The following is a 25900-nucleotide window of genomic DNA, read 5'->3' on the forward strand; positions in this document are numbered from 1 at the left end:
CCACTGCGACAGAAGCACGCTACCACAGCTTCGAATTAGAATGCTTGGCGGCCGTATATTCAATTAAAAGATTCCATATTTATTTGTCTGGAATTCCATTTACAATTATTACAGATTGCAATAGCTTCCGTCTCACGCTAAGCAAGCAAACCATTAATCCACGTATCTCTAGATGGGCGATGTTTTTACAAAACTATGATTTTAAAATCGAGCATCGTCCTGGCGAGCGTATGTCGCACGTCGACGCATTAAGCCGTTGTAATAGCATACTAGTTTTAGAAGCGAACACGTTCGAACAGGCATTGTCGATTCGACAAGATAAAGATCAAGAAATCGGTAAAATTCGGGATAAATTAGAGAATACAGAGGATAAATTTTACGAACTGAGGGATGGCTTAGTTTATCGTAAATTTAAAAATAAAAAATTATTATTTTATGTTCCTAACAGTATGGAGACTAATGTGATCCGTACTTGCCACGATGATTTAGGCCATCTTGGAATCGACAAAGTCATCGAACATATAACGAAAGTTTACTGGTTTCCAAACCTCAAAGAGAAAGTACGAGATTATATATCTAATTGTTTAAAGTGTGTGGAGTTTTCCCCGGCTTCCGGGAAGGCAGAGGGATACTGTAAGAATCTCTTTGTCATTCGAAATATAAGTTGTTCTCACTAATTGTTCTTAAGAAGCTGAGCTTGAAATGCCCTGTTTGGGACAACAACAGGAGAACGAGGAACGGCTGAGGGTCTCAACTAAATAAGGAGTCACTTGATTAATGGACAGTATATTAGAGATATTCATTTAATATGGAAACACAATTGTACGGGTGCGGTTAATTATAATCGCCGGCCACACACTTCGAGAGATATCAGGATCGACTCACTATGTCTAATTGCGTCGCTATTTTCACGGTTACTTCTAATCAGAAATTGCGAGCGAGATACAAAAACGTTATCACGTTAACAAAACCGTTAGGTTGCTCTAGTCAAGTCGAATATCGAGTGCTACAACCAAAAGGGCAGATGCCTTTCACTCGAAAAATCTCTCGTAACTCTCTCTTCTCTCCTTTTATACCCCAAAAGCCTAGCGAGCGCGCGATCGGGAGAATACCCCCAGAATTCCGGGCCTGGGTCGCGTAACGGGGCGCCGACCGACCAATTAATCGGGTGTCATGCTTTCCCCGCGTGTTCGCCAGTCAGTTCGGTGGGGAAAAGGGGAAAAATTTCTTACAGTTCGTCCATCCTGATATTACATTCGTCTCGAATGTAGCCGATTTTTTTTTTTTTTTTTTTTTTTTTTTTTTCGATTAAGTAAACCTAAGAACAGAAATACACATTAATTATCCTGAGATTACAAGATAATTTTTCGCCATATATAATTACATTGCATAAAATCTTAAGTGAGTAATTCGGGTACATTATTAATATTAATCATACAAATAACCCCGCAATATAGAGAAAACTTATTTTTAACAGTGCGGTCGCCAAGGTACATATATTTCTCTATTTAGTACTGTCATTTATTATTCTTAATTACCGGCTTCGTCCAGTATTTCAATTTGTCGGAAGACAAGATGGTATTGTAAGGTTTTTGCGTGATGTCGAACCCAGGAATGTCCTTTACAACATACCGGTTTTTATTTAGAACCTTGGCAATTTCATACGGGCCTTTATAATTTGGTTTTAGCTTCTTACTTATACCTACTTTGGCCTGAAGGTCGCGTATCAATACTCGATCGCCTTCCTTGTACACAGTCGGTTTCTTGTGGTGACGATCATAATAAGCCTTATTATATTCCCTGAGCTTATTGTTAGCTTGTTTGGCAATATCACGTGCCTCCTCTCTCTGTTCGTACATGTTATTATCTATTTCGAGCAAACAGTCTAAATAGTCTTTCAAATCTTTGTCTTCATGACATTGTTGCTCGTACCCTAACAGAAGTTTCGAGGAAGAGGTTTTTATTGCTGAGTTATGTGTATTGTTCACTGTGTACTGTACCGCGATAAGTTTATTTTCCCAATCATCAGCCGAATCGATCGATTTAGTTAGACTGCTTTTCAAATATCGATTAACACGCTCTACTATGCCGTTAGCCCACGGTGAGGCTACGGCGACCTTTCTAAAATTAATATTTAATTTTTCCAAAAATTCTGCAAAATCTCTTGCTGTAAAAGCCGAACCCCGATCAGTAACCGCCGTAACGGGTGTTCCAAAAATATGAAATAAAAATTTTAAACAATTGCGAGCTTCCTTAGTGTTCGTTGTTTTCGTAGGAAACAACCACGTGTACCGTGTAAACGCATCTATCACTACAAAGATATATCTTGAACCTTCTGGCGTTTCCTGCAGAGGACCAAAATGGTCAACGTGAATAATTTCAAATGGTTTCGTAGGGGCAAAATCATCTATTTGCGATTCGCCTTCGCGCCTATTAGTTGAGGAATTCGCATACAGGCACGTAATACAATTATCAATATGATCGCGAATTTTTTTTCGCATAGCTGGGAACCAATACGATCCGTGTACCCCTTGGTACGTTTTTTCAAATCCACAGTGCGACATATCATCATGATATATTCTAAGAATATTAGGGATCATCGCGTCGGGAATTACAAAGCGCGCGCGGTCCTCTCCTTTCCGATATATCAATCCATTGATTAATTGAAATTTATTATTATCATCAAATTCGAGACTATCAGCAATTTCTTTAATTCGCGGATCTTGAAGCTGTTTAAATTCTAGCTCCCTTTCCAAGGGTAAGATTTCTAAATAGAATACTTGGCGACTAAGCGCGTCGACGTGTGCCATTCTTTTTCCCGGACGGTGCTCCACCTTAAAATCATAGTTTTGTAATAGCAGCGTCCAACGAGCGATTCGGGGGTTCAAATTCGCTTTATTGACTGCGTAGACTAGCGCATTGCAGTCCGTAATTACTGTAAAATTTATACCGTATAGATAAATGTGGAAGCGTTCCACCGCTCGAACAATCGCGAGCATCTCGAGCTCGAAACTGTGATATTGCGACTCCGCGCTATTTGTTGTTTGGCTGTAATACGCAACGGGGGCCCATTTCGCGTCTGATTGTTTCTGGAGAAGTATTCCTCCAAGCCCCTGAGCACTTGCGTCAGTATGCAACTCAGTAGGTGCGGTTGGATGATACAAGCGAAGTACCGGATACGCAGTCAGTTCAGTTTTCAGTATTTCAAACGCGGAAGTACATTCTGCGTCAAAATTAAAGTCTACCGATTTTCGTAGCAAATTATGTAACGGTCTTGCTTTATGTGCGTAATTTTGTATAAACTTTCTAAAATAATTAGTTAACCCGAGAAATCGCTGCAATTCGTGAGTGTTTTTCGGAGCAGGAAAATTCTTCACGGCTTCCGTGTGACGATCGCTCATGGTTACTTGATTCTTGGAAATTATATATCCTAAGAATTCGATTTTTTTCTTCAAAAAACAACACTTGGTGAAATTCAACTCAAAACCGTATTTTTTCAAAACTAATAGGACTTCTTGTAATACTTCCAAATTTTCCTTTACCGATCGACTTGCTATTAAAATGTCGTCAATATAGACTAGAACTTTATCTTGTCGTATGAGCGGTTGCAGAACTTGGACGACGCGTTTTTGGAATTCAGCGGGTGCTTCCGAAAAACCGAAGGGTAATCGTACATATTCAAATTGCCCATCGGGCGTCGCGAACGAAAAGTACTTCGTAAGCTGAGGGTTGACTTTGATTTGGTGAAACCCGTCTTTTAAATCGAGCAATGTAAAAACCGCTCGATCGCTCAATTGCGCCAGACAATCCTCGATCAGAGGAAAAGGATATTTTTGTTTAAGAATGCGCGCATTCAGTGGGCGTAAATCTACGCATAGTCGCAGGTTGCCATTTTTCTTCCGCACGGGAACAATTCTTGCGCAGTACGGAGACGTGCTGTTCCTGATAATGCCGCGTTCCAATAAATCATCGGTAATCGCCCGAATCTGTTTTCGCTCCTCTAGCGCAAATTTTCTAGGTGCGAATGCGTACGTTGAATGGTCTTTCAAATTAACCGATACGTAATAGTCATCGTCGATTACCTTAACCTCGGTATTTAAACAATCTAAGACCACTTCTTTGAGCTGTTGTTTTTCCGCTAGCCCGAAATCTATTTCACACTCATCTAACAAAGATTCCGCATTCATTTCAGTATAACAAACATCCGATTGTAAAAGGAGTTGCGTAAATGCAGTGGAATCGGACCTAGTCGGTCGGAAAATTAATGTTAAATTGTAGTTCTCTAGGAAATCACGTCCGATTATTAAATCCATTTCAGAAAAATCTGAATCAACTACGTGAAGACAGACTTCGTAAGTACGATCGGGGAATGATTTAAAGCTAATCACGGAATTAATTTTCCCCTGGACGTTAATCGGATTTTTCGGCAAAGCGTTAAATTTCCGATCGACTGGTTCTAACGCGGTTTGCGTACAATTGAAAAATTTCTGAAAATTACTCAAACTAACAAATGAGACTGGACTTCCTGTGTCCATTAGCGCGCTCAAATTACAATCTATATTATTGATTTTGTCAATTATTATTAACGGTCCAGAGAGGTAAAACTTATCCCTGTTGTTATCCTCGACCGCCGCTGCCGTCGGCTGCGTGGAAGATGATGTCTTTTCCGGTGCCGGGGAGGAGGATGAGGCCGTTGCTACTGTCCGCTCTTTCTTCTTCAGCAGTGGACAGTCCGATTTCCAATGACCTTCCTTTTTGCAATAATTGCATGCTCCCTTGGTCGGCCTGTCCTTGTGGCCCTGTGTCTTCCCGTCAGCTGCTTTGTAGTCCTTCTTAATGGCTTTACTCTGATGATGGTTTTTTTTCTCCATGTCGCCCATACCGTAGGTGATCCTCCTCATTGCTTCCAAGAATTTATCTACAGACTGCGTGGTTAACGCCAAAGCCGTTGCACGAAGTGAATGTTGCGGAATGCCACCGATTATCAAGTTGATCGCATCTGTACTAGGGAGATCCAAACGATGAATTAATGTTAGCTTGTCAATTGAATATTGGTCAAATGATTCTTTAGCCGGATTCCATTTTCGAGCCTCAATTTTTTGCATCGCGGCCGTAAACGAGACACGACGATCAAACATCTTTATCATTGCTTGCTTTAGTTCGTACCACGACTCTAAGACGTGGCCGGATTGCATCTCGTACCACTGCTTTGCGAGTTTCGTCAATTTACTAGAGGCTGCGAGGAGCACGACGTCTTCCGACGCATGATGCACTTGAGCCACTCTGTCGACTCTTTGTGACCAAATATGGACGTTTTCCTCGTCCGTGCCGCCGAACTCCGGAATTTGCGGTGCTAACAAGGTCACCGCTTGTGCCGGCGATGATGTACTGACTGCTGGAGAACGAATCTGCTCCACTTCCTCCTGCTCTGGGGAAGGTCCCCTGGGGATAAAGTTATCTCTTATAGTTAGCGATCGTATCTCTTCCATCATTTGTTGTTGCTGCTGCATAAATACAGCCAAGGTCTCAGTGAGGCGGTCCAATGCCCCAGTTTGCGCCGCAGTTCCCGCGGCAGGTGTCACGACCACTGATGGCACCGACCCTCGCCGATCTGCACTGCCACTTCCTTTGCGTATCTTCCCGGTGGTAGTGCGGGAACCTGATGCAGAAGGCATCATTTCGTCCGTCGGACTATCGAGGGACAAATGTGCCGAGATCGCTTCGATCAACACCTCTCGATCAGCTGTTGCTGGCAGTTGATGACGTAGGGCCTCTTGTCGCAGATCATCCATAGATAGGGCTGTAAGCCGATCTCGCTCCATTATTTGCCACTGATCCCGCTGGGCTCGCGTTCCAACCATAGATTTCTTCGTCCGATGTGGAATCCCGTTCTTGCCTCGAACACAGTCTTAGACAATATCGAAGTCACCTAGCACGTTATCACAGGAACAAAAACATACGCGTCACCTTGAGCGTCGCGTGATGTTTTCGTGAAAACGGTAAACGGCGAGCTCAGGAATGCGGGACGCGGCTATCCCTAAATATACGTACAATTTTCTTAAGGGAAGGCGAGTACGTTATCCCACTTCTGAATTTTTATACTGTAAGAATCTCTTTGTCATTCGAAATATAAGTTGTTCTCACTAATTGTTCTTAAGAAGCTGAGCTTGAAATGCCCTGTTTGGGACAACAACAGGAGAACGAGGAACGGCTGAGGGTCTCAACTAAATAAGGAGTCACTTGATTAATGGACAGTATATTAGAGATATTCATTTAATATGGAAACACAATTGTACGGGTGCGGTTAATTATAATCGCCGGCCACACACTTCGAGAGATATCAGGATCGACTCACTATGTCTAATTGCGTCGCTATTTTCACGGTTACTTCTAATCAGAAATTGCGAGCGAGATACAAAAACGTTATCACGTTAACAAAACCGTTAGGTTGCTCTAGTCAAGTCGAATATCGAGTGCTACAACCAAAAGGGCAGATGCCTTTCACTCGAAAAATCTCTCGTAACTCTCTCTTCTCTCCTTTTATACCCCAAAAGCCTAGCGAGCGCGCGATCGGGAGAATACCCCCAGAATTCCGGGCCTGGGTCGCGTAACGGGGCGCCGACCGACCAATTAATCGGGTGTCATGCTTTCCCCGCGTGTTCGCCAGTCAGTTCGGTGGGGAAAAGGGGAAAAATTTCTTACAATACTTACACAATATTCCAAAAGGAAGGTTGCCATTCCAAACTCTACATGTTGATCATTACGGGCCATTACAAAAAACAGGAAAAGGATATCGCTATATACTATCTTTGGTCGACGGGTTTACAAAATTTATAAAATTATATCCTTGCAAATCTACGAAAACCGAGGAAGTTATACGATATTTGAAAGATTACTTTCGCACGTATAGTAAGCCCCGGCAATTGATAAGTGATCGAGGAACATGTTTCACGTCACAGTTATTTGAAAAATTTATGGAGGGGGAATCAATCCGCCACATTTTAATCGCTGTCGCTACTCCACGTGCTAATGGGCAGGTTGAGCGTTTCAACCGAGTTCTTACGCCGATGTTGGCAAAGCTATGTAAAACACCAGAAAAATGGGATAAAATATTAGAAGACGTCGAATTTTCCCTTAATAATACACGCTGTCGAGGCACGGGTAACACTCCTAGTCAATTATTATTTGGTATCGATCAATTAGGAACCGTGAACGATGAGATTCGTCTCTTCCTTAATCCGTATTGCGATGACGACAGAGATTTGGAAACCATTAGAGATCAGGCGGTAAATGTTATTAAAAATATCCAAAGTGCGAACGAAATTTATTATAATAGTAAGCGAAAGCGTGCGACCATTTATAAACAAGGCGATTACGTTATGATCCGCAATACTGATGTAACACCGGGGGTAAACAAAAAGTTAATCCCACAGTTCAAGGGTCCGTATGTCATAAAAAGCGTCCTTGATCACGACCGTTACGTCGTGTCAGATATTGAGGGCTTCCAAGTAACACAGTTACCATACACGGGAGTCGTGAGTTCAGACCATATAAAGATGTACACAAATAAAGAATAATAAGACAAATTCTACCATGTTGATGGGGAATAATCTAATGATGACAGCCGATTTCTATAGCGCTTATTGACTCGCAAATGTATAATGTATTGTTATATTAATCTTATTATTAGTAGCTTTATTTCATTTTACTACAAAGATTGACGATTATAGTGATGAAAGAATTTATTGTATTTATGCCCGAGACGGCCATAATGTCAGGCTGGCCGAGCTGTAGGCGGCTTGTAATATATATGGACCGCTACAAGTGTTGTGACACGTGCCTACCGAGTGACTTTACCTCAATAACAACGTGCTATGTGACGTACTTAGTTTTTACTTGTTTTCGCGATTTCCAAAAGCGAGAGATCGTCCTCATCCGCGTACACATCGAGTCAGTCGAAGCGTAGCGAGCGAGCAAGTCACTGTACGTGTAAGCGAACTTTAATATAACGATTTGATTTGATATATCATTTCATTTATCACCACTGTCCTTCTCTCCTACATTACAATATAATACAATATAATACAAATTCTGCGATATGTTTTTTGAAATAATTTCTCAGCTCTTTATACGAATTACCTTTTTGATTTCCTAATTCTTTCGTTTAAAAAATATTTTACTCAAAGTATTTTTATACAAAATGCATGAAGAATGAGCTTGCTACGAATCCGTCATTTCTTATAAACGCTTTCCTCGACTGTGCAGCGTATTTCACAAATAAAAGATGTAATGTATTCCTGCTGCAAGCATTCATGTAGCTACTGCAATATATTCCTTATTGTCATGACCGAAGGTCGAGGACAAAACTTGAGATTCGCGCATACGTGCTCATGAAATGCAATATATTTGACTGCACAAAAATCCTGCCTTAATATTTCGATCTAGCTTCATCTTTAAGATTCGACATATTCGATAGTGAAACAATAAATGAAATAGAAAGTACCATGCGCATGTCTGTGTGTTCTAAAAAAGAAACATAAACACAGAGCTAAATAAGATCAGATTGTCAGAAAAATCCGGCAAAGTGGGAGTAGAAAGGTGGTAATTGTTACGAAGAATTACGAAGGATGAGGCATTGTATGTATATTTTCCAACGAGGCGCGCGTACAATCGTGAACATCGTAGCTTCTCTGACTATGTAATTCAAGCTGTATGTAAGTATTTTCTTAACGTGTAAACTTTCTGCTTGACGATTATATTATTTGAGTCTCGAGAAATACTGCAATTTTCTGGTCAATAAAATATTTTTCAAACAACGAATAAGCGAAAGATTAAAATTTTCAACAGGATAGATCGAATTATCACTTTGGTGACTAGGTATCACTTTTTATTTTAGTTAATTCTGAGATTTTTTCTTAATTAATTTTCTGTTCTGTGTGTATATATATTTTTATCATCTTGTGCAATAACATATCGAAATTCCAGTGAAACGTCTCTTTTATTTCGCGAAATACTAATGGCGAAATCGCGTCTGTGGTATGCGAGCAAGTGCATTATCAACAGTAACTGCGTTAAACCGGCAAATGCATTTTGTATGTTTCAGTAGGATTGTATCCCATGTCGCGTCGTCGAATCGCTGCGATAGTCTCCGCGATAATGCTCCAAAAATATTGTAAATAGTTGCAAATTGAAACAAAATCCTCTAATCCATGAATCAACAACATTCTGATAAAATAATCTCAATATAAGCTACAGAATCTCTCTTTAAACAAACGCATAATGCATAATGAATAAAAATAATGTATGCTGTGTCACACACATACACATAGGAAAATAAATTTTAATCAGTACCGATATCGCGAATCTGTTTCTACACGCGGATGTATATTATATAATCTATTATTATTATTATAAATCACATTATAACTTTTGGAAAGCATTTGATCCCATAAATTATATAATATGAATTATATTAGCGATAATTATAGTATATGAATTGAAACATGTGACATCGTAGTCAGTGATGCTCATTAACGTGATAAATACGTGACGTATCGTAATCAATTCCCGAGAGTAGCGATGGAAACCGTGTAGCGGCCGAATAGTTTTCGGAGTTACGAGAAACTAATTACTCTTACCTAAGACCAGATCACATGATAAAACGAATAACACGAGGGTTCATTATCCGTGTATGCTGCGTGCGCAACTTGTTAATCACTGGTTATCGTTAAGAGAAAGGGTTTATAATACCGTGGAAACAAGTACACAGGCATAAGTTATCTTCTTTCGATTTTTTATGGCTCTAATTGTAAAACAATAATCGAAAAATATTAATTATTGGCATTATTATTTATTCTATTGGAAATAATTCTATAATAAATTTTTAGAAAATAATTATTTCCAACAGAAAAAAATAATAATGCTAATAATTAATTTCTCTATATTATAAGTTACTTTCTTACGACTTTTTCATGACTAATTATAAAACAATAATTGAAAAATATTAATTATTGGCATTATTATTTTTTCTGTTGAGAATAATTATTTTCTAAGAAAGAACAGAAAAAATAATAATGCCAATAAGTAATTTCTCATCTATATTATATTATTTCTCTATTTTATAAGTTATCTTCTTACGACTTTTTATAACTCTAAATTGTAAAACAATAATAAAAAAATATTAATTATATTGGCATCATTATTTTTTCTGTTAGGAATAATTATTTTCTAAAAAAATTTTTATATCCAACAGAAAAAATAATAATGCCAATAATTAACATTGTTCGATTATTGTTTTACAATTAGAATAAAAAAGTCGTAAGAATGTAACTTATAATATATAGAGAAAAAAGTAATTCAATTAAGTACTCGTTTTATTGTTCCATGTTTTATTTAGATTGTTTCCATGTTTAAAATTATGAGATATGCATCCTGTTTATTAAATCACCGGCATCCTTTCGAAGTTTCCAGCAAATTGGAAAATCGCGAGACATGACTTCACGCCGGTGACATGCGTCAGATTGCGCAAACGTGATTCGCATTTAATCGCACGCGCCTGTCGTTTTATGTAACGCGCCAGGAAGATGCACATGGATGCATCAATTTCGAAGGCGGCGTTTATAAATAAACATAAAGATTATAATAATGCGATCGCTTTCGAAGCGGCACATATAGATAATGATTTAATAAAGAAGCAAGGACTCACCGGCGAGGAAGTCAGAAGGCTGGCGTTGTCCGCGAAATTACATGCATCGGTTGCAATTCGAAGTTATCCTTGGAGCGCGTTGCACTTTGAAAATCCAATCCCGTGCTGATGATATTGGAGCCGCACTTGGATTCGTTGCACAAGATCGTGTTCACCGTCCACGCATTCCCGAATTTCAAGGCCGGACTCGCTTCCGTTCGTTCGCAAAGATGATATAAAGTGTCGCGAAATGCACTTGGCGAATTGTATGACAGATAGCGAGTGACGCACGTTGCCAGGTTGATGCCGTTGTCACGCCTCGGGCTTCTACGGCGGTGCAACATCGTAGGCAGCAGGTGCCAGGTAAGGAACTAGGAATCCAGGTGCCCTTGCTGCCGGCAACGTCATTACACGGCCGCGACTCGCTTTCGCAATTTGCGCGGCGCACTTTAGAGTTGTGCGCAGCCGCGCCATTCTACTATAATAGGTGTCAAGCGAAGCACAGATCGGTGATTTAACGCTGTGCACACCTAACAAAAAAGGAGAAAGGAAAAGGTTAAATAATCGAAAATTTAGCAGATCGAATATATATAACCCCTAACAGCACATATCTCAAAAACATTTAGAGAACCTCCTGAGGATGTTCAATGTCGCCTCTGGATATCCTCTTAATATCCTTCGGATATGTTGTGCTAGGAATTCGACCGAATTCGTATTATTTTAGAATAAAAAATAAAAAAATATAAAGTTTGAATTAATATGTTTTTACACCTGCGCAAACTGACGCCGGTGCAGCTAGGATATACATTTCATGTTTAGATAAAATAAATTTATGCTCTAGACAAACTGCAAACATGAAATGTGTCCTAGCATTTGATTCTTTATATATGCACGCATGTTCTATAACATTAAAATCTTTTGATTTGATACAGCAAAAAGCACTACCTTCCGATTGTCGTCGAGTATCGATTGAAGCACATCGTCTTGTAGGCGAATCACATTGATATACCTCGAATTCTTTTATCTCTGATTCCTTTTCTATCGAATGTTGGAATTTTCAGACTGATATTTGCTATCACCAGTGCAGATTATCTCGTCGCGTTGTTTCTCTCGCACCGATGTCCAACCATAAACGTATAATGATGTAGAACGAATTATAACGGCACAATTATTACACGCGATTTTGATTAAATTGAACATTGGCGATTAACATCTACAAAGTCAAATTGAAAGTGACAGTAGGGAGCGCCACCGTCCACTTGCCTTTCGCTCGCGCATGCGCGTGACCGCGGCCAATTCACGGCCCCACTCCCGCGGTGACGACTGACTATACCGCTAATTGTCAATGGCGCGATGACGCGACGCCGTACAAATGGCGGGCGAGGAAACAGCTGTTTATGTCACCGTCGACTCGACATCTAGCGGAGCGCGGGCGCGATCGGGCACGCGTCGGCGACGACGTCGACGTAGAGTACGTCGCGGAGAGGAGACTCGTAGACGAGGAATAAGGAGGAGGACCGAGACGGCAGTGCTCATCGGCGAACCGTCCAGGAGGAACATGGCCGCCAGTTGCTGCGGCGCGAAGAAGCAGAGGGTGGGTGGCGGCGGCGCGGCACCGAGCCTGTCATCGTGCGATGGCACCGTCATACGTCACGGCGTGCCTCGTCCGAGGAAGCCCATGTCAATCGCCCAACCGGAGATGGGCTTCTTCTGCTTCGACGTGCTCTATTGTCAGCTGCATCAATTGGACCCGCCGAAGGCGCCCAATTTCAGCAACGAAACGTTGTGAGTTGATCTGTCATTTCTCCCTCTATCTCTGTCTCCTTTTATGCATCCGTCCGTCCGACCGTCCACCCGTCTTGTCGAGTCAGCTGTTGTCTTCTAGGTACGTTGCACGTCGTCTTCGTCGCGCTTGTCCTGAAAGTTGCGACTTTTTCAGATTAAATTTCGATGCTGCAGCTGTAGAGAAAGGCACAATCTTTAGGCTAATTGTATATTAATAATAGATTTGTATATTTGGGTATGTTTATATTTTTAGAGCTCGTTAGCTTTTCATTTTTGACATTTGACATTGGTCATGAAATCTACTCACCAAGTTGCATTAAAATGAATTTATTTGATTTTCGCGTTTAGATTGTTATCTGTCGGAGAGTACACGGTATATTATCGCGACGATTTCTCATACTTTTGTAGCATATTATGCCAACTATATAGGTCATCGAGGATTTATTATATTATCTTTACAAAAGCGTTGTTAATAAGAATTGCTATGCATATACATATTCCTATATTATTAATTTCACTATTTTGGACAAATTTACGGTGAAAGATAAATCCAGAAATTACTATTGTTTTTGTGTTATATTTATTTTTATTATATTTATATATTTTATTAAATACACTAAAAAATTATTTCTTTTTTTAATATTAATCATATCTTGATAAAATTTGAATTTTTGCTAAATATACATAAATTGAAATATACTTTGATTTATTTTATTTTTCTCTTTTTATCTCCTTTTTATTGTCTCGTAAAAAATAATGTGTAATATGAAATGTTTAATATATGGGTACGTCTTTTCAGCCCATTATTTGTGACATGGACAATAGGAAAAGATATGAGATTACGAGGTTGTATCGGTACTTTTAATGCGATGCAATTACATGCTGGCCTACGTGAATATGCTACAACTAGGTGAGACAATGTTTCTCACGTTAAAACATAATTAATAATATAAAAATAGTCAAAATATTATGAGATATATTTAAAAATAGACGCAGATTGTATCTATCAGAATTTTTTTATATTATTTTATATGAATATGATTGTAATATTGAACATAATTCACACTTTTTATCTCTATGCTTCACGCTTTTTATCTCTATGTTTATCTGTTTTAAAGCGCATTCAAAGACTCCCGATTTAATCCCATAACTCAAGACGAGTTGCCACGATTGCACGTAAGCGTGTCGATTTTGCGGCACTTTGAAGACGGAATTGATTATTTAGATTGGGAAGTAGGCGTACATGGAATTCGTATAGAGTTTCACAATGAAAAGGGTAATAAGCGAACGGCTACTTACTTGCCCAGCGTAGCTATGGAGCAAGGTGCGTATCTGATTCGATAGTGTAGAACAAGTTTTAAAATTTTCGAAACTAAATTATTACGTTAAAACAAATTTAATTAAATTATCACGTTCGATAATTATTCAATTCGATTATTCAGGATGGGACCAGATACAAACAATAGATTCTCTACTACATAAAGGTGGCTTTAAAGGTCTAGTCACACCCGATATCCGTCGTAGCCTGAAACTGACTCGTTATCAGAGTGAGGAAGTCACCGTGAGCTATCAAGATTACATGACTCATTGTCATAATCGAAGATGCTAGCAGCTCGCCTGGGGTCCTAGCCAAGGGCCCCCGCTTCAACGACCCGCAGAAGCTCATTATAACAACGCGCATACAGTCAATTCGTCTCATTCACAAAATGATAATATTCGGTATAATTCCTTCGTATCAGATCGGCAAAACTCGCAGATTATGACACAGCCTAATCGTTCGACGTTTATACATCCGTTGCCCCTACCTCCAATTTCCCCAGTTATACCGATACGCAATAGTACACCCTTCTGGTGGGATAACGCAGGTCCGTCCTATCCACCTGCACCACTTTATGTTCGATCACCACATCGCTTTTCAATGCAGGAAAACGGGGAACGCGGGGTACGTAAACGAAAATGACATTGCAAGCGGTTATTTCTCGCGATTTTTCACTGTTTAAAATGGTGCGTATTTTTGTGTCTCAGTATACATAGCCTCCCGTTTATGATACCGCATGCTCCGTCTTGAGGATAATAATTTCATACATGATAGCACCGCCTAATTATTAATTGTTATGCTGATGTTGGAATTATAAGTAACAATATTATCCCATAACGTTTTAATATTTACAATTTGACTAAAAATTATATTTGCATATACATTGGCTTTAAATATTTTTGAACGTTATATTTAAATCATTTTAACATGCCTAAAATTTGTCGATTTTGAAAATTTATTGATGAATGAACAACAAAAATGCTTAATTAAATGTTTATCGATTAATTTTTCTCATAAACATTTCAACTCTCTTTTAGCAATTAGTTCTGCCAACATATAAAGAATCTGCATTTATATATATTGTTTCAATATAATACTTTACGAATATAAAAAATGAGCACACTTGTATAAGACAGTGAGTATGTTTAAAATTCACTGCCTGCTTCACAAGATTTAATGTACAAATTGAGATGTGTTAGAACTTTTATATAATATATCAGACATAATATTCTTAGACATATATTAAGTGAAAATTGAAGAAAAATTTGAAGTTTTTGATAGAAATGTGATTTCTCTCTGTTTTAATATATTTCTCGCTAATATATAATTTATTCGTATTACAGCGTGAGCTTTTTTGTCTCGCGTCATAGAAAAATTTTCGCCTTATTAAAGTATACTCAATTATATATTTAATCACACAAAACTTCGCCACAGAAATGACAGAAATTGTCTACAGTGGTTGGTGATTTAGTTAATAAAATATTTAAAAAGGCAAATATATAAAACAGTAGAAAATATAAATAAATATTAGATATTAGTTAGATATAAGTAAAAAAATATAATGATCTCATTGTGAGTAAAATTTAATATTTTTTCGATTGATAAATCATAATTTTGTGTAATAATTTACACTAATATCTTACGCTGTGCATCTATTATATATACATATATATATATATATATATATATAAATTAATCACATCTTACAATATTATATAATATAAAGTAAGTACTTGATTATATAAATTGTATATTTTTCGGCATCAAAATTTTACTTTTGTCTTGAACTGTCAGCTATTTTGAATAGCAGGCTTTAAACACTGCCAATTTTTATTCGTGCTTTATTATATCTTTTACACTATAATGAACTTCGTTAAAAATAAATGTGTAAAAATTGTTATTGTATCTTTGTTATATTATGTCTATGCTGTGCATATTGATTCGTGTTATTATTTATTATATAAAATCTATAATAATTAGCGAGTTCCTGATAAAGATCTTGCCTTCTGAGTCTCGGCATAATCGTCCAATTAACTGCCATGCGATCTTCATTAATGTATGCGTTCATTTGGCCTATGGGACTCTATTTGTGTAATACATGTTACGATTTACGCATATATGAATGCACTTTTACAATTAAAACCAAAAATAATTCTAACGTTAAAATAATTCTAGTGTTGTAATTATATTTTGCGATATAGTAGTAAATTATATTCGTGTTTGTCGAATTTGATCTGCAAAATACAATAAAAATGCACTTACAAAGCAAATTTTTGATGTCATTCATGCAATTAAATAGCATTAAGTATTACTTAAATTAGATAATTAATGTGTCATATAAATTGGTTAAAAAAAAATAAATTATTTTATAAAACTCATCAAAATCTACATACATATATGCACGTATATATTTGTAATTAAAATAAGCACACAATTCATCTTAATATTTTTCTCAATAATCAATGCAATGTAATACAAAGTTATATGATAAAAAAATATTTTCGAAACACCTATATATACATTTGCAATATTAATTGTTATATTTGGTATCATCTTTCTCTGATTAATATAATATCACACAAGCGAATATATGTCTTTATTTTATTTTATTATTAGATATTTGTTAGGATATCGCTAGTCGACTTTTCACTGTAATGAAAAAAATAGAATAAAAAATTTTATATTGTCATAAAGATTATTGTAAAATCAATCCTTCATTATTGATGTCTTTTTCTTCCTTTAAAAGATTTAATATAGGTATCTGTTTTATGCTATGCATGGAAAATGAATTCTTATATCTTATTTAAACACAGAAAGCAAGTATTATAAAAGCAAATTAAAAGATATAACGTATAAATAAATATACGCATATGTTTTATATAATCTATATATATATATATATATATATTTTAATCGTGCAAAGAAACACTTGTGAGATGGCGCCGCGATGTCACGCGCGATGCAACCGGCGTCGCGACGCATAACCGGCTTGATCGCGTCGCGTCGTGGATGTGCGTATCAGTGGTAATCGCGGTCCTAGACCGCACGCGTGTTTCGTACACGAGTATGAGAGCGCGTTATCATGGAGATGATGCATCCGGTGACAGTTTCTCGTTGCGGACGATCAACGGTGAATTTTTTCCAGCGAAACCTCCCGGCTGACATACGGGCGTCGACATGTTGCCGTGTTCCGGACGAGTTCTCAAGCCGCATATCGCGTCCGTACATTTATTTCGCATTGTCCTAAAAGTTGTAAATAAAAAAAGGAATTGTGCGTCTCGTCGCTCGTCATTAACAACACGATATTTATGCGATCTTCGGTCGTTTACGCCGACTTACGTCGCGTTTCCGTGTACGACGTAGTGTTTGCTGCCGTGTTTCCATCCTCGTAAAAGCGGCCGAAGGTGCGGAACGAAATTGGGTATTTATCGCCGAAAATCTTTCGTAATTGCCGCGGTAAGCGGGTCGTGCGGCATGAATATCGAAAATTGTACGAAAAGGCTCTCGAAACCGACCAGTTCATCGCTTTTACTCGCTACGCTGATCTTCGTCTCGTAATGATGCGTAATGCTAGATTTGATTGCAAACAAAAAAATATGATTTATTCGTGCTCATATTTTATCAATAAAAAGTATAATTTTAAAATTTGATGTTCCCCATATTATGTAATTTACAAACGATAAACTTGAAAAGGAAGAAAAAGAAATATATTAATATTATAATGAGAAGTTATTTCTTTTAAATTCGAACAAATAAATATTGCTTAATTATTATTTATTATTACCTGTTATACCTTATTCAAAAAGAATAGATTGAATTTGCATAACGCACGAATAGCTTCTGGCAAATAATAATGTTTATCCATAATCAAAGTTTTGCAGTTTTTGCAAATTTTAAGACACAAGTGGTCACATATATTTAAGTAATAACTTTCGAATTACGCGCCAAAAATATATTAGTGAAAGTACTTTTCTAACCTCGATTAAATGTGACACCAATTATGTAATTATTGATAAATTTTGCGTACATAATACATATCTCTCTCATTAGAAAAAAAAGCAATACATCATATCAATCTTTCATTTTTTCAAATAAAATAATATATAAATATAACGAAAAAGATAATAAATCATACTGTCATTTCTTACCGCACAAATCGCATTGTCGCGTGTTATCATGAACAACAATCATAAGAAATATATGGAGAAGTAGTGCAGGCGAAGCCTCGACTCGTAAGCGAATGAATATGAATGTTGTTTTGACATCGGTCGTTTGTATTGACAGGCGCGCGCGGAAAGGACGGTGACGAAATGGCGGGCGATGAAACAGCTGTTTTGACGCGCGGTGCGCCATCTGGTGGCGCGCGCGCGCGACACTGCACGCTACGACGGCGGCGATCGCGGCTAGTCGCTGCAGAACGGGCGGACGAGACGGGAGCGAGACAAGACGCATACGCGGGTCGTAGACCGTTCGTGTCCGCAGTGATTCGGGTCGCGTAGTGGTCGACAACGACGAACAACGGCTGAAACGGGAGAAACATGGCTGCTGGCTGTTGCGGTACGAAAAAGCAAAAGCTCAACAACAATTCCACGGGCGCGCCATGCAACGGTACAACGGTACTGTCGAACGGTACGCGTATACGTAATACGCTGATTGTGCAGCCCGAGATGGGCTTCTACTGCTTCGATGTCCTCTACTGCCAACTGCACCAACTCGACCCACCAAAATCGCCCAACTTCAGCAACGAAGCATTGTGAGTGGAACAATCACGCTGAATGAGCTGGTCTCTCATTTGATCTGGCATCTATTCGTTTTCCTTTTTTCTTTGTCCTGACTGATGCATCGCGCGTATTGCATCTGTCTTTCTCGCTCTCTCGTGGCTTTTCCCGTGCGCGTCTTCACCGCCCCACCATTTCCATTCTCTTCTCTGCCAAGGCGCCTTTTTTTCTTTCATTGCCGTCCTTTTCTCCCGCCACCTACGCCAGCGCGCCTCTTTGTTGAAATCGCTCTCGCTTTTATGTTTTCAACTACTGTTGTTGCGTTAGGACAAAGGGGGGATGGAGGAAGAGGGACTACGAAAACGTTCGCAGGCTCCTTGTCTGTTATAAGACGTGCGTCTTGTACTTTCCATATCTTCCGCCCTGAGCTGTCAACCTCGGGCTGAGATTATGCAAAGTACATTGTTCAACTTCATTTATCTATATATAAGCGTTGGAAAGTTTCTGCCTTTGTTATTATACGTTCTCTTCGATTTATAATAGATAGAAATCGATTTCTATTTCGTGTTTTGTTCTTCATTCTAGTTTGCATTTAAGAAATATATGTGCATATAATTGTATATGTGTATATATATAAAATTTAATTATTGATTAATAGCATAATGTTTATATACTTGTTTGTATTATGTAATTATTTACATGAATAAGTAATAAGTAAAATGTTGATTTAAAAAAGCATTAATTATTAGAATTTTATTTTATATATATTTAGCTTAAAATTCTATCAAAGATTCAGTAATGTTTTTAGATAAGTCTATCACTCAATTTTGCGGTTTAATTCTAATATTAATACATTCTTTTCATTCATATCTTTCCAGTCCCCTGTTTGTGACGTGGACTATTGGCAAAGATATGCGACTACGTGGCTGCATTGGTACATTCAATGCTATGCATTTGCACGCAGGACTTAGGGAATATGCTACTACTAGGTAATATATCTTTCTTTTTTAATTTGATTATTTAGATTTATGGCATTAAAGAATTATGAAAGTAATTTTTAAATAATCATATTTTAGTGCTTTCAAAGATTCACGATTCAATCCTATAACACGAGAGGAACTTCCACGCTTACATGTGAGCGTTTCTATCCTGCGGCATTTTGAAGATGGTGTGGATTACTTAGATTGGGAGATAGGAGTGCATGGAATTCGCATAGAGTTTCATAATGAAAAGGGCAATAAAAGAACTGCTACTTACTTACCTGATGTTGCAACTGAACAAGGTAAATATGTGTACATTGTGCTATCAATTGTTAGTGAATTAGCTCATTGATCATCATATTTCTTACATGCATAGTTTAATTTATTTGATTAATATTTTTTTTTCTGTACAGGTTGGGACCAGGTTCAAACAATAGATTCGCTATTACATAAGGGTGGTTATAAGGGCTTAGTGACACCAGATATTAGACGCAGTGTGAAACTGACTCGATACCAGAGTGAGAAGATTACTGTAAGCTATCAAGATTACATGACACATTGGCACAATCGAAGATGCTAGCAGCTGGCTTGGGGTCCTATTCAAGGGCCCCTACCTTGTCAAACTGCTGGCACATTTTGTTACAAAAATACTGCTGACACAGTTAACGCATCTTACCCACAATACAATACCACTCAATACAATTCCTTCATGGCCAATCAGCAACATACATTAGTTATGGTTCAGCCGAATCACCCCACGTTCATGCACACACTTCCAATGCCACCACTTCCTTCAGTTGTGGTACCTATGCAGAATTATCCACCTTTTTAATGGAATTATGTGTATTGCATCCTTCAGTGTACTATTGTTATTCTTTGAAAAAACTTTTGTAAGGTAAAAAAATAAATTAAATGCATAAAAATTAACACTGAAGGTGGCTATTATATATAATTTTCTATTGCTTGATGAAAGTCTATTTTATTTTTATTATTCAACAGCATTTATTCTCTCTATTTCTTTCACGATTTCTCTTCTGGTTCTTGTGCGATAATATTTCTCGAATAATGAAAATATACAATATTTTAAGTATGGTAGCAATGTTCTTCCAAAATAATATTTGCTGTAAGCATAATATGTCGGCTATAGATATATAAGATAGATTCTTGTTCTCGTGTTGTACAATTTTATGATTGTTAAATTGGAAATAATAATAATAATAATCTATCTGCGTTTAAAACAACGCGAGTTCAGTTTGCTGTTTAACACTTATCATTTGATACTATCGATCAATGTAAGTAGTAAGATTAGCTTTGCTATCATGCTAGGGCATCTTACACTTATTAACATTTGGGAAACAAATGACGCAAAAAATTTCGTAATACATACAACACTATATAATTAACAGTGACTATATTAATCTATCCAATTTATGCATCTAATTAATTGGGTATAGCATAAGTTCATTATCTGGTCACTTGTTTACAATGCCCATGTTATTAAAAGCAGATTTAAAATGTCAGAATAAACATTATAAGCAATAAAATATTTTGATTTTCTAAAAAAATAGCCAAGTAATTTCATCAGAGTTTCTTAAAAGTTCTGTAATTTTAATAAAACAATACAGATGTTTGCACACTATTATTTAGAATTAAAAGGAAGTTATTTGCTTTTTTTTCTAAGATGTAATCATTAATTATTCATACTTACAACATTTGACACAATAACACTTTACGTCTATACATAATTTCTTTGCATCAATGGTATAAATAAAAGCTTTTTCAAAGATTTTATTAAGTTATTACTGTTGAGTTGAGACATACTGTCACATACTAATTTATTTTTGTGTGAATATTAATCTTTTTCTGTTTTTAATCATGTATTCGGATTATGTTGTTAATAAAATATTAAAGTAACATAAATGTTATATAAATTTTTAATATGTTGTATATTTATACCATTCCTGCAATGAAGTTTAAAGACGTTAGTTTAAAATAGTCCAACGTTTTATTGCAGCAAAGGATTCTTTATATTAATAACAATAATATATAATTAAATTATAATTAACAAATTTTAATTACATTCTCATTCTCATTTTCTTTCACAAAGTTTTAATTGGAAAAGACATAAAGAATTTTAGACTTTAACTGCTTTTATATTAATAGATTAATATATTTAATGATCTATTTAGCATAAGAATCTCTCTACTGTAAATAGACAATGGACTACATTATACTAATAAAAAAAATTAAGTATAGATATAAAATAGATTTAAGACATACATTAACAAAAATTACGATCTCATTATGATGTTGATTGCTGTGCAAATCATGATGATGATTTACATTCATTATGATAACATCAGAAAAAAAATCTTTTTCCAATGCTTAAAAGTAGCAAAATAATATGGAAATAGATAAAACACGATTATGTATATTATAAATGTGTACATACAATTGGTTTATGATACAAGATGAATAATGTGTACTTGAAGAAAAAAGTAGTACTGGAGGTAAAAAATAGCACGGAAAAAAGTAGTATTGGAATATATATCATTGTACCTTAAATACGTGGTACATTTAATAGCATTGTCACATAAATAGGAGTTCAGGAATATTTTATATTATATTAAACTATCATGCTTCTTAGATTCCACAGCTATGCGATAGCTGGTTTCATTCACTGCCAACATAATCATTGTTCTAGATATTATTATATAAAATCCTATTCCCGAAAGAATAAACAAATCAGGTTGTTGTACTTTGATTGAATTGATGCATTAGTATCTGGTGTTATCTTTTATATATTCTTATTGCATACACATATAGTTCCTGGGATCTCCTTGCTACTTGAGCCCTATGTAACGTCCAGTAAACTGCCAGTAATATACTTAATTCTAGAGTAGTTGGCAAAATCAAAATTGCGTTTATCTGTGCCCAAATTGACTTAAAAAATCTAATCACAATTTAATAATATAAAATTCCAGTAGTTTATTTAACATAACAAGTGTAAAATTTGACTTAAATTAGAATTTTAATCTATTACATATTCTGGAAGCCTGTGTGAAATATTATATCTTTGAATTTTCAAGATAAAATCTACATCAGTACATGAAAATATTAAATATTTTATCTTATGCTTAGAGAAGTAAAGTATTGACGTATTATGTTTAATGATGAGTTCATGCATATATATATATATATATATATATATATATATATATATATATATATATATATATACAAAGCCATACTTTGAGTCAAAATATTGTAAACTTATATATTAATTAAATTAAATAATTAACATAGAAAAATTTGTCTTGAATCAGAAAAGTTATATATTAAATATTTAAATCAGTGACATTTTAAACAGCGTTTAAAAGCGTTTATTATTGTAATAAATCATATGGTGCCTAGATACTCTGGATTAATTTAAAAAAATAAGATGTATAATTACATAGAAAACTCTTGTAATAAAAACAAGAGCACATACATCGGTATGAATGATTATAGATATCTTATAACATTATGTCAGTGATGAAATAAAAATACATTTTTATATTCTATGAATCATTACAATCTTTTCATCCTTACAGTATCATTAATGTAACTCTAATATAGAATAATTAATTTAAATAAAGTAAGCATGATAATAATTAATGAGACTTATTCTTAGAATGCAATAAAATCAGTTAAACCGAAAAAGATATTTCTTTAATTTACATATATTTTATTACAATTACAACAATATATTATATTGTTTTATTACATAAAGTTAGAAAGCCTTTGAAAATTTCTGATCTCTTCTGTCTTGCTCTATAAAATTTTGCACATCCAGTATGTGAAGAAAAGATTTAATTTGTGAGTGTGTTATAAAACCAGCTAACAGTGCATGAAAAGTGAAAATTGTTGCAATTACAGGTATCATTGGCTTGTAGACTGATGAAATAATTCTAAATATTCCTTTCACATCAGTTATATGTGGTATGTTATGCATCCCACTGCGAGCACCAATCTGAAGCAGATATATAACATAGCATTTTAATAAATATAAATTTTAAAATATTTTTATATGAAGAAAGATTAACCATTATATAAAAATAACAGAGCAAAGTTTATACTTACAGAAAAATTTGCGAATGGTACTAGTATCAATGGAAGAAGCAAGCCAGTAGAAGCTTGTAACAAAATAGACCTGGATTCCAGGCATATAGGACAAGAAATCTCCAATAACAACATTTTATTCAGGATTATCTAAACCATATTATTTTTTTGTATAAATAGCAAATATAAACAGACTAGTAGTATGATTATATTTTACGTTATTGCCTTCCTGTTGTTGCATTAAGTCACCAAGTATTTTTGGTTATTCTATTTTTACTTGTAGATTGTACCTCTGTGTAAAGAAGTGTTGTCGCTACAGCTGGACCAGTTGTAACACCAGCCATTGTGGGGAACACACCGAAATTCCGGAATTTTAATTTTCTTCTAAATCGTTGATTGATGTAAAACCCAGTTAATGAAGCCGCTGAAGTCAGAATAGCTCGTCCAAATAATAGCGACCATCTAAAATAAATTACCGTTTTACATCGTATACACCATTTAAGGAAAATTTACAACACAATATGAATTTAATAAATAATATTTCAAGCCACATGCAAATGCTTGGTACGCTTAATCGAAAAACATAATAAACATAATAATAAGGTTAGGTACACTTCGCTTCGTGGATTCCAGGTTTTAATAAGTTCTAATTGATTGGATAAAGCCTCCATTTTTGTCAATAGTATGGCATTTTGTGGTATATCGTGTCGCATGCGTGTTTCCATTTTTTAATTTTTCAGATTTCACGGTGTCAACATGAAACACCGCAAGCCACAGCTGCATAGACTATATATATATTATTACTGTAACAGAACTAGTACGCAAACGCATAGTTATGTAATAGATTCGTTCTATTTCAATCTTTTTAATTGCATTTTATATACTTTTTTTTATATCTGTAATTATCTACATCGATAATTCTGTAATTCAACATTTATTTTGATTATATTCATTAAATTATTTATTAAACAATTATTTGTAAATTTTACTTTATCTATATGCAATAAATTATTTTATTATTCTTTTTCTATCTCATCTTATTTTAATTGTGTTAATATTACTTTCAATAAATCTTAAATAAAAATAAAAAATTCATATATAAAACAAATTTATTGTAATTCGACTTATTGATTATCGAGTTATCGATAGTAATAGATCGATAGTATATCGAGTGATCGTATTATTGCATATTGCCACCAGATGGCAACAGTTAATTATCTGATTAGTAGCGCCGCTCTTAGTAGACGTTCGAAATTAATGTTCTTTACAAAGTGTTGTGTTAACGTGTTGCCGCGACGAAAAGATCACCGTGAATATCGAACAAGCGCGTTGCATAGCGACATTTATATTTATTTCGATTCAGATTACGTGTCATTCGAGTGTTTCTTACAGAAAGAGCAATAAGGTAACGATATCAAAGTTATTGAAAGCAATATATATTGATACTTCAAATGCGCCTCTGTTATGTCTCTCGCATTCGGCGTCCAAAATACATCCAAATTTACATATATTTGGATATTTAAAGACTCTCACTTCTGTATTACATAATTTGTTGCAATGCAGTCTACTTTATAGATCGTCGAATATATATCCAGCTAACCAATTTGCTTGGAAATTGTCAACAATCGGGAAACAAAATACGACCAAATATCAATAATTTTAATCGTCGATTTATCAAACCGGGCATGATGCAATTGTTTCATGAAAATGAACTTATTATTTATATATCACTAGTGACTTTTGGCGCGCATTACAAACGTTTGAAATAAATGAAACAATTGAGCATAAATAATAATAATGGTACGTCGCTTGCAACCCTCGTTCGAATCGCAATTGCGGGACGCGTGAAGGCACCGACTCGGGACGGTAAAAAGTCGGGTGAACGCGATCTGATTATCAGACAGTGCCGAGGAACAATCGAGGGAATATCGACAGCGCACGAGGGGGTTGTTTGCGCGGCGGAGTAGCGCGTGACGGATGGGCGCGCGAGCTTACGAACGGTGACGTCACGTGGCGGGCGGCGGACCAATCGGAGCCGGGCGTTCCACTCCTGCCAGCCAGTCGGTTTTCCGGCTGCTAGACCAAGCGGGACGCCATATTGCCCGTGGCCGAGTGGTGGCGGCGGCCGCCTGTGTGTTTATATCGTCGTAACGTGGCTTTTCCACACGTTTCTCACGTTCGGCTCGCCGCGTCGGATTTCTCGCGAGTGACATTTCGAGCGGTGCGCGTGTCCGTGGACGCCGTGCGCGGAAACAACCCGTCGTTATTATCGAGTGACAACAACATATAGTGCGCGCGACACCGTTGTGCGATT

At 36.2% G+C, this 25900-nt stretch overlaps 5 protein-coding genes across 9 annotated transcripts in view; 3 read left to right on the forward strand and 2 right to left on the reverse strand.

Annotated features, from left to right (window-relative positions):
- Positions 1 to 11069, reverse strand: part of RhoGEF3 (Rho guanine nucleotide exchange factor 3) — a 155726-nt gene extending 144657 nt beyond the window's left edge. For 3 of the 5 annotated variants that reach the window (XM_029302461.2, XM_029302456.2, XM_029302455.2), the window contains exon 1: positions 10706 to 11065. The gene's annotated coding sequence lies outside the window, so the exon portion shown is untranslated. Of the gene's footprint in view, positions 1 to 10705 lie in introns of all 5 variants that reach the window. The other 2 variants (XM_029302462.2, XM_029302463.2) reach the window with 2 other exon arrangements.
- LOC146722533 (uncharacterized) lies at positions 3049 to 8022 on the forward strand. Its single transcript, XM_085484633.1, has one exon. It carries the CDS (start codon positions 6975 to 6977, stop codon positions 7575 to 7577), a length of 603 nt encoding a protein of 200 aa, XP_085340759.1. The 5' UTR covers positions 3049 to 6974; the 3' UTR covers positions 7578 to 8022.
- A 611-nt stretch (positions 11070 to 11680) lies between the features above and the next one.
- Positions 11681 to 16057, forward strand: LOC114930623 (uncharacterized protein CG5902). The gene is made up of 4 exons (XM_085484658.1): positions 11681 to 12469; positions 13269 to 13379; positions 13588 to 13793; positions 13912 to 16057. Exons 1-4 carry the CDS (start codon positions 12057 to 12059, stop codon positions 14076 to 14078), a joined length of 897 nt encoding a protein of 298 aa, XP_085340784.1. The 5' UTR covers positions 11681 to 12056; the 3' UTR covers positions 14079 to 16057.
- Positions 16058 to 16755: 698 nt separating this feature from the next.
- LOC146722534 (AMMECR1-like protein) lies at positions 16756 to 23497 on the forward strand. Its single transcript, XM_085484659.1, has 4 exons — positions 16756 to 18540; positions 19384 to 19494; positions 19582 to 19787; positions 19899 to 23497. The coding sequence occupies exons 1-4, from the start codon at positions 18326 to 18328 to the stop codon at positions 20063 to 20065; spliced, it is 699 nt and encodes a 232-aa protein (XP_085340785.1). The 5' UTR covers positions 16756 to 18325; the 3' UTR covers positions 20066 to 23497.
- Positions 23175 to 24407, reverse strand: LOC114930562 (transmembrane protein 126). The gene is made up of 4 exons (XM_029302370.2): positions 24199 to 24407; positions 23877 to 24048; positions 23608 to 23736; positions 23175 to 23497 (listed from the first exon to the last, which is right to left on the reverse strand). Exons 1-4 carry the CDS (start codon positions 24309 to 24311, stop codon positions 23258 to 23260), a joined length of 654 nt encoding a protein of 217 aa, XP_029158203.1. The 5' UTR covers positions 24312 to 24407; the 3' UTR covers positions 23175 to 23257.
- Between the last annotated feature and the right edge of the window lie 1493 nt (positions 24408 to 25900).

This window comes from Nylanderia fulva, unplaced genomic scaffold (assembly GCF_048542155.1).
Source record: "Nylanderia fulva isolate GAGA-0341 unplaced genomic scaffold, ASM4854215v1 Scaffold30, whole genome shotgun sequence".
NCBI lineage: Eukaryota > Metazoa > Arthropoda > Insecta > Hymenoptera > Formicidae > Nylanderia > Nylanderia fulva.

Excerpts from the sequence above, each read along its gene's own strand:
- LOC146722534 (XM_085484659.1), top strand. The coding sequence starts at position 18,326 with ATGGCTGCTGGCTGTTGCGGTACGAAAAAGCAAAAGCTCAACAACAAT. Across the intron at positions 19,495-19,581 it reads AGGGAATATGCTACTACTAG|TGCTTTCAAAGATTCACGAT; the intron begins GTAATATATCTT and ends ATCATATTTTAG. Across the intron at positions 19,788-19,898 it reads TGATGTTGCAACTGAACAAG|GTTGGGACCAGGTTCAAACA; the intron begins GTAAATATGTGT and ends TTTTCTGTACAG.
- LOC114930562 (XM_029302370.2), bottom strand. The coding sequence starts at position 24,311 with ATGGAAACACGCATGCGACACGATATACCACAAAATGCCATACTATTG. Across the intron at positions 24,049-24,198 it reads TGGAATCCACGAAGCGAAGT|ATGGTCGCTATTATTTGGAC; the intron begins GTACCTAACCTT and ends AATTTATTTTAG. Across the intron at positions 23,498-23,607 it reads TACCATTCGCAAATTTTTCT|ATTGGTGCTCGCAGTGGGAT; the intron begins GTAAGTATAAAC and ends TATCTGCTTCAG.
- LOC146722533 (XM_085484633.1), top strand. The coding sequence starts at position 6,975 with ATGGAGGGGGAATCAATCCGCCACATTTTAATCGCTGTCGCTACTCCA.
- LOC114930623 (XM_085484658.1), top strand. The coding sequence starts at position 12,057 with ATGGCGGGCGAGGAAACAGCTGTTTATGTCACCGTCGACTCGACATCT. Across the intron at positions 12,470-13,268 it reads AATTTCAGCAACGAAACGTT|CCCATTATTTGTGACATGGA; the intron begins GTGAGTTGATCT and ends ACGTCTTTTCAG. Across the intron at positions 13,794-13,911 it reads CAGCGTAGCTATGGAGCAAG|GATGGGACCAGATACAAACA; the intron begins GTGCGTATCTGA and ends TCGATTATTCAG.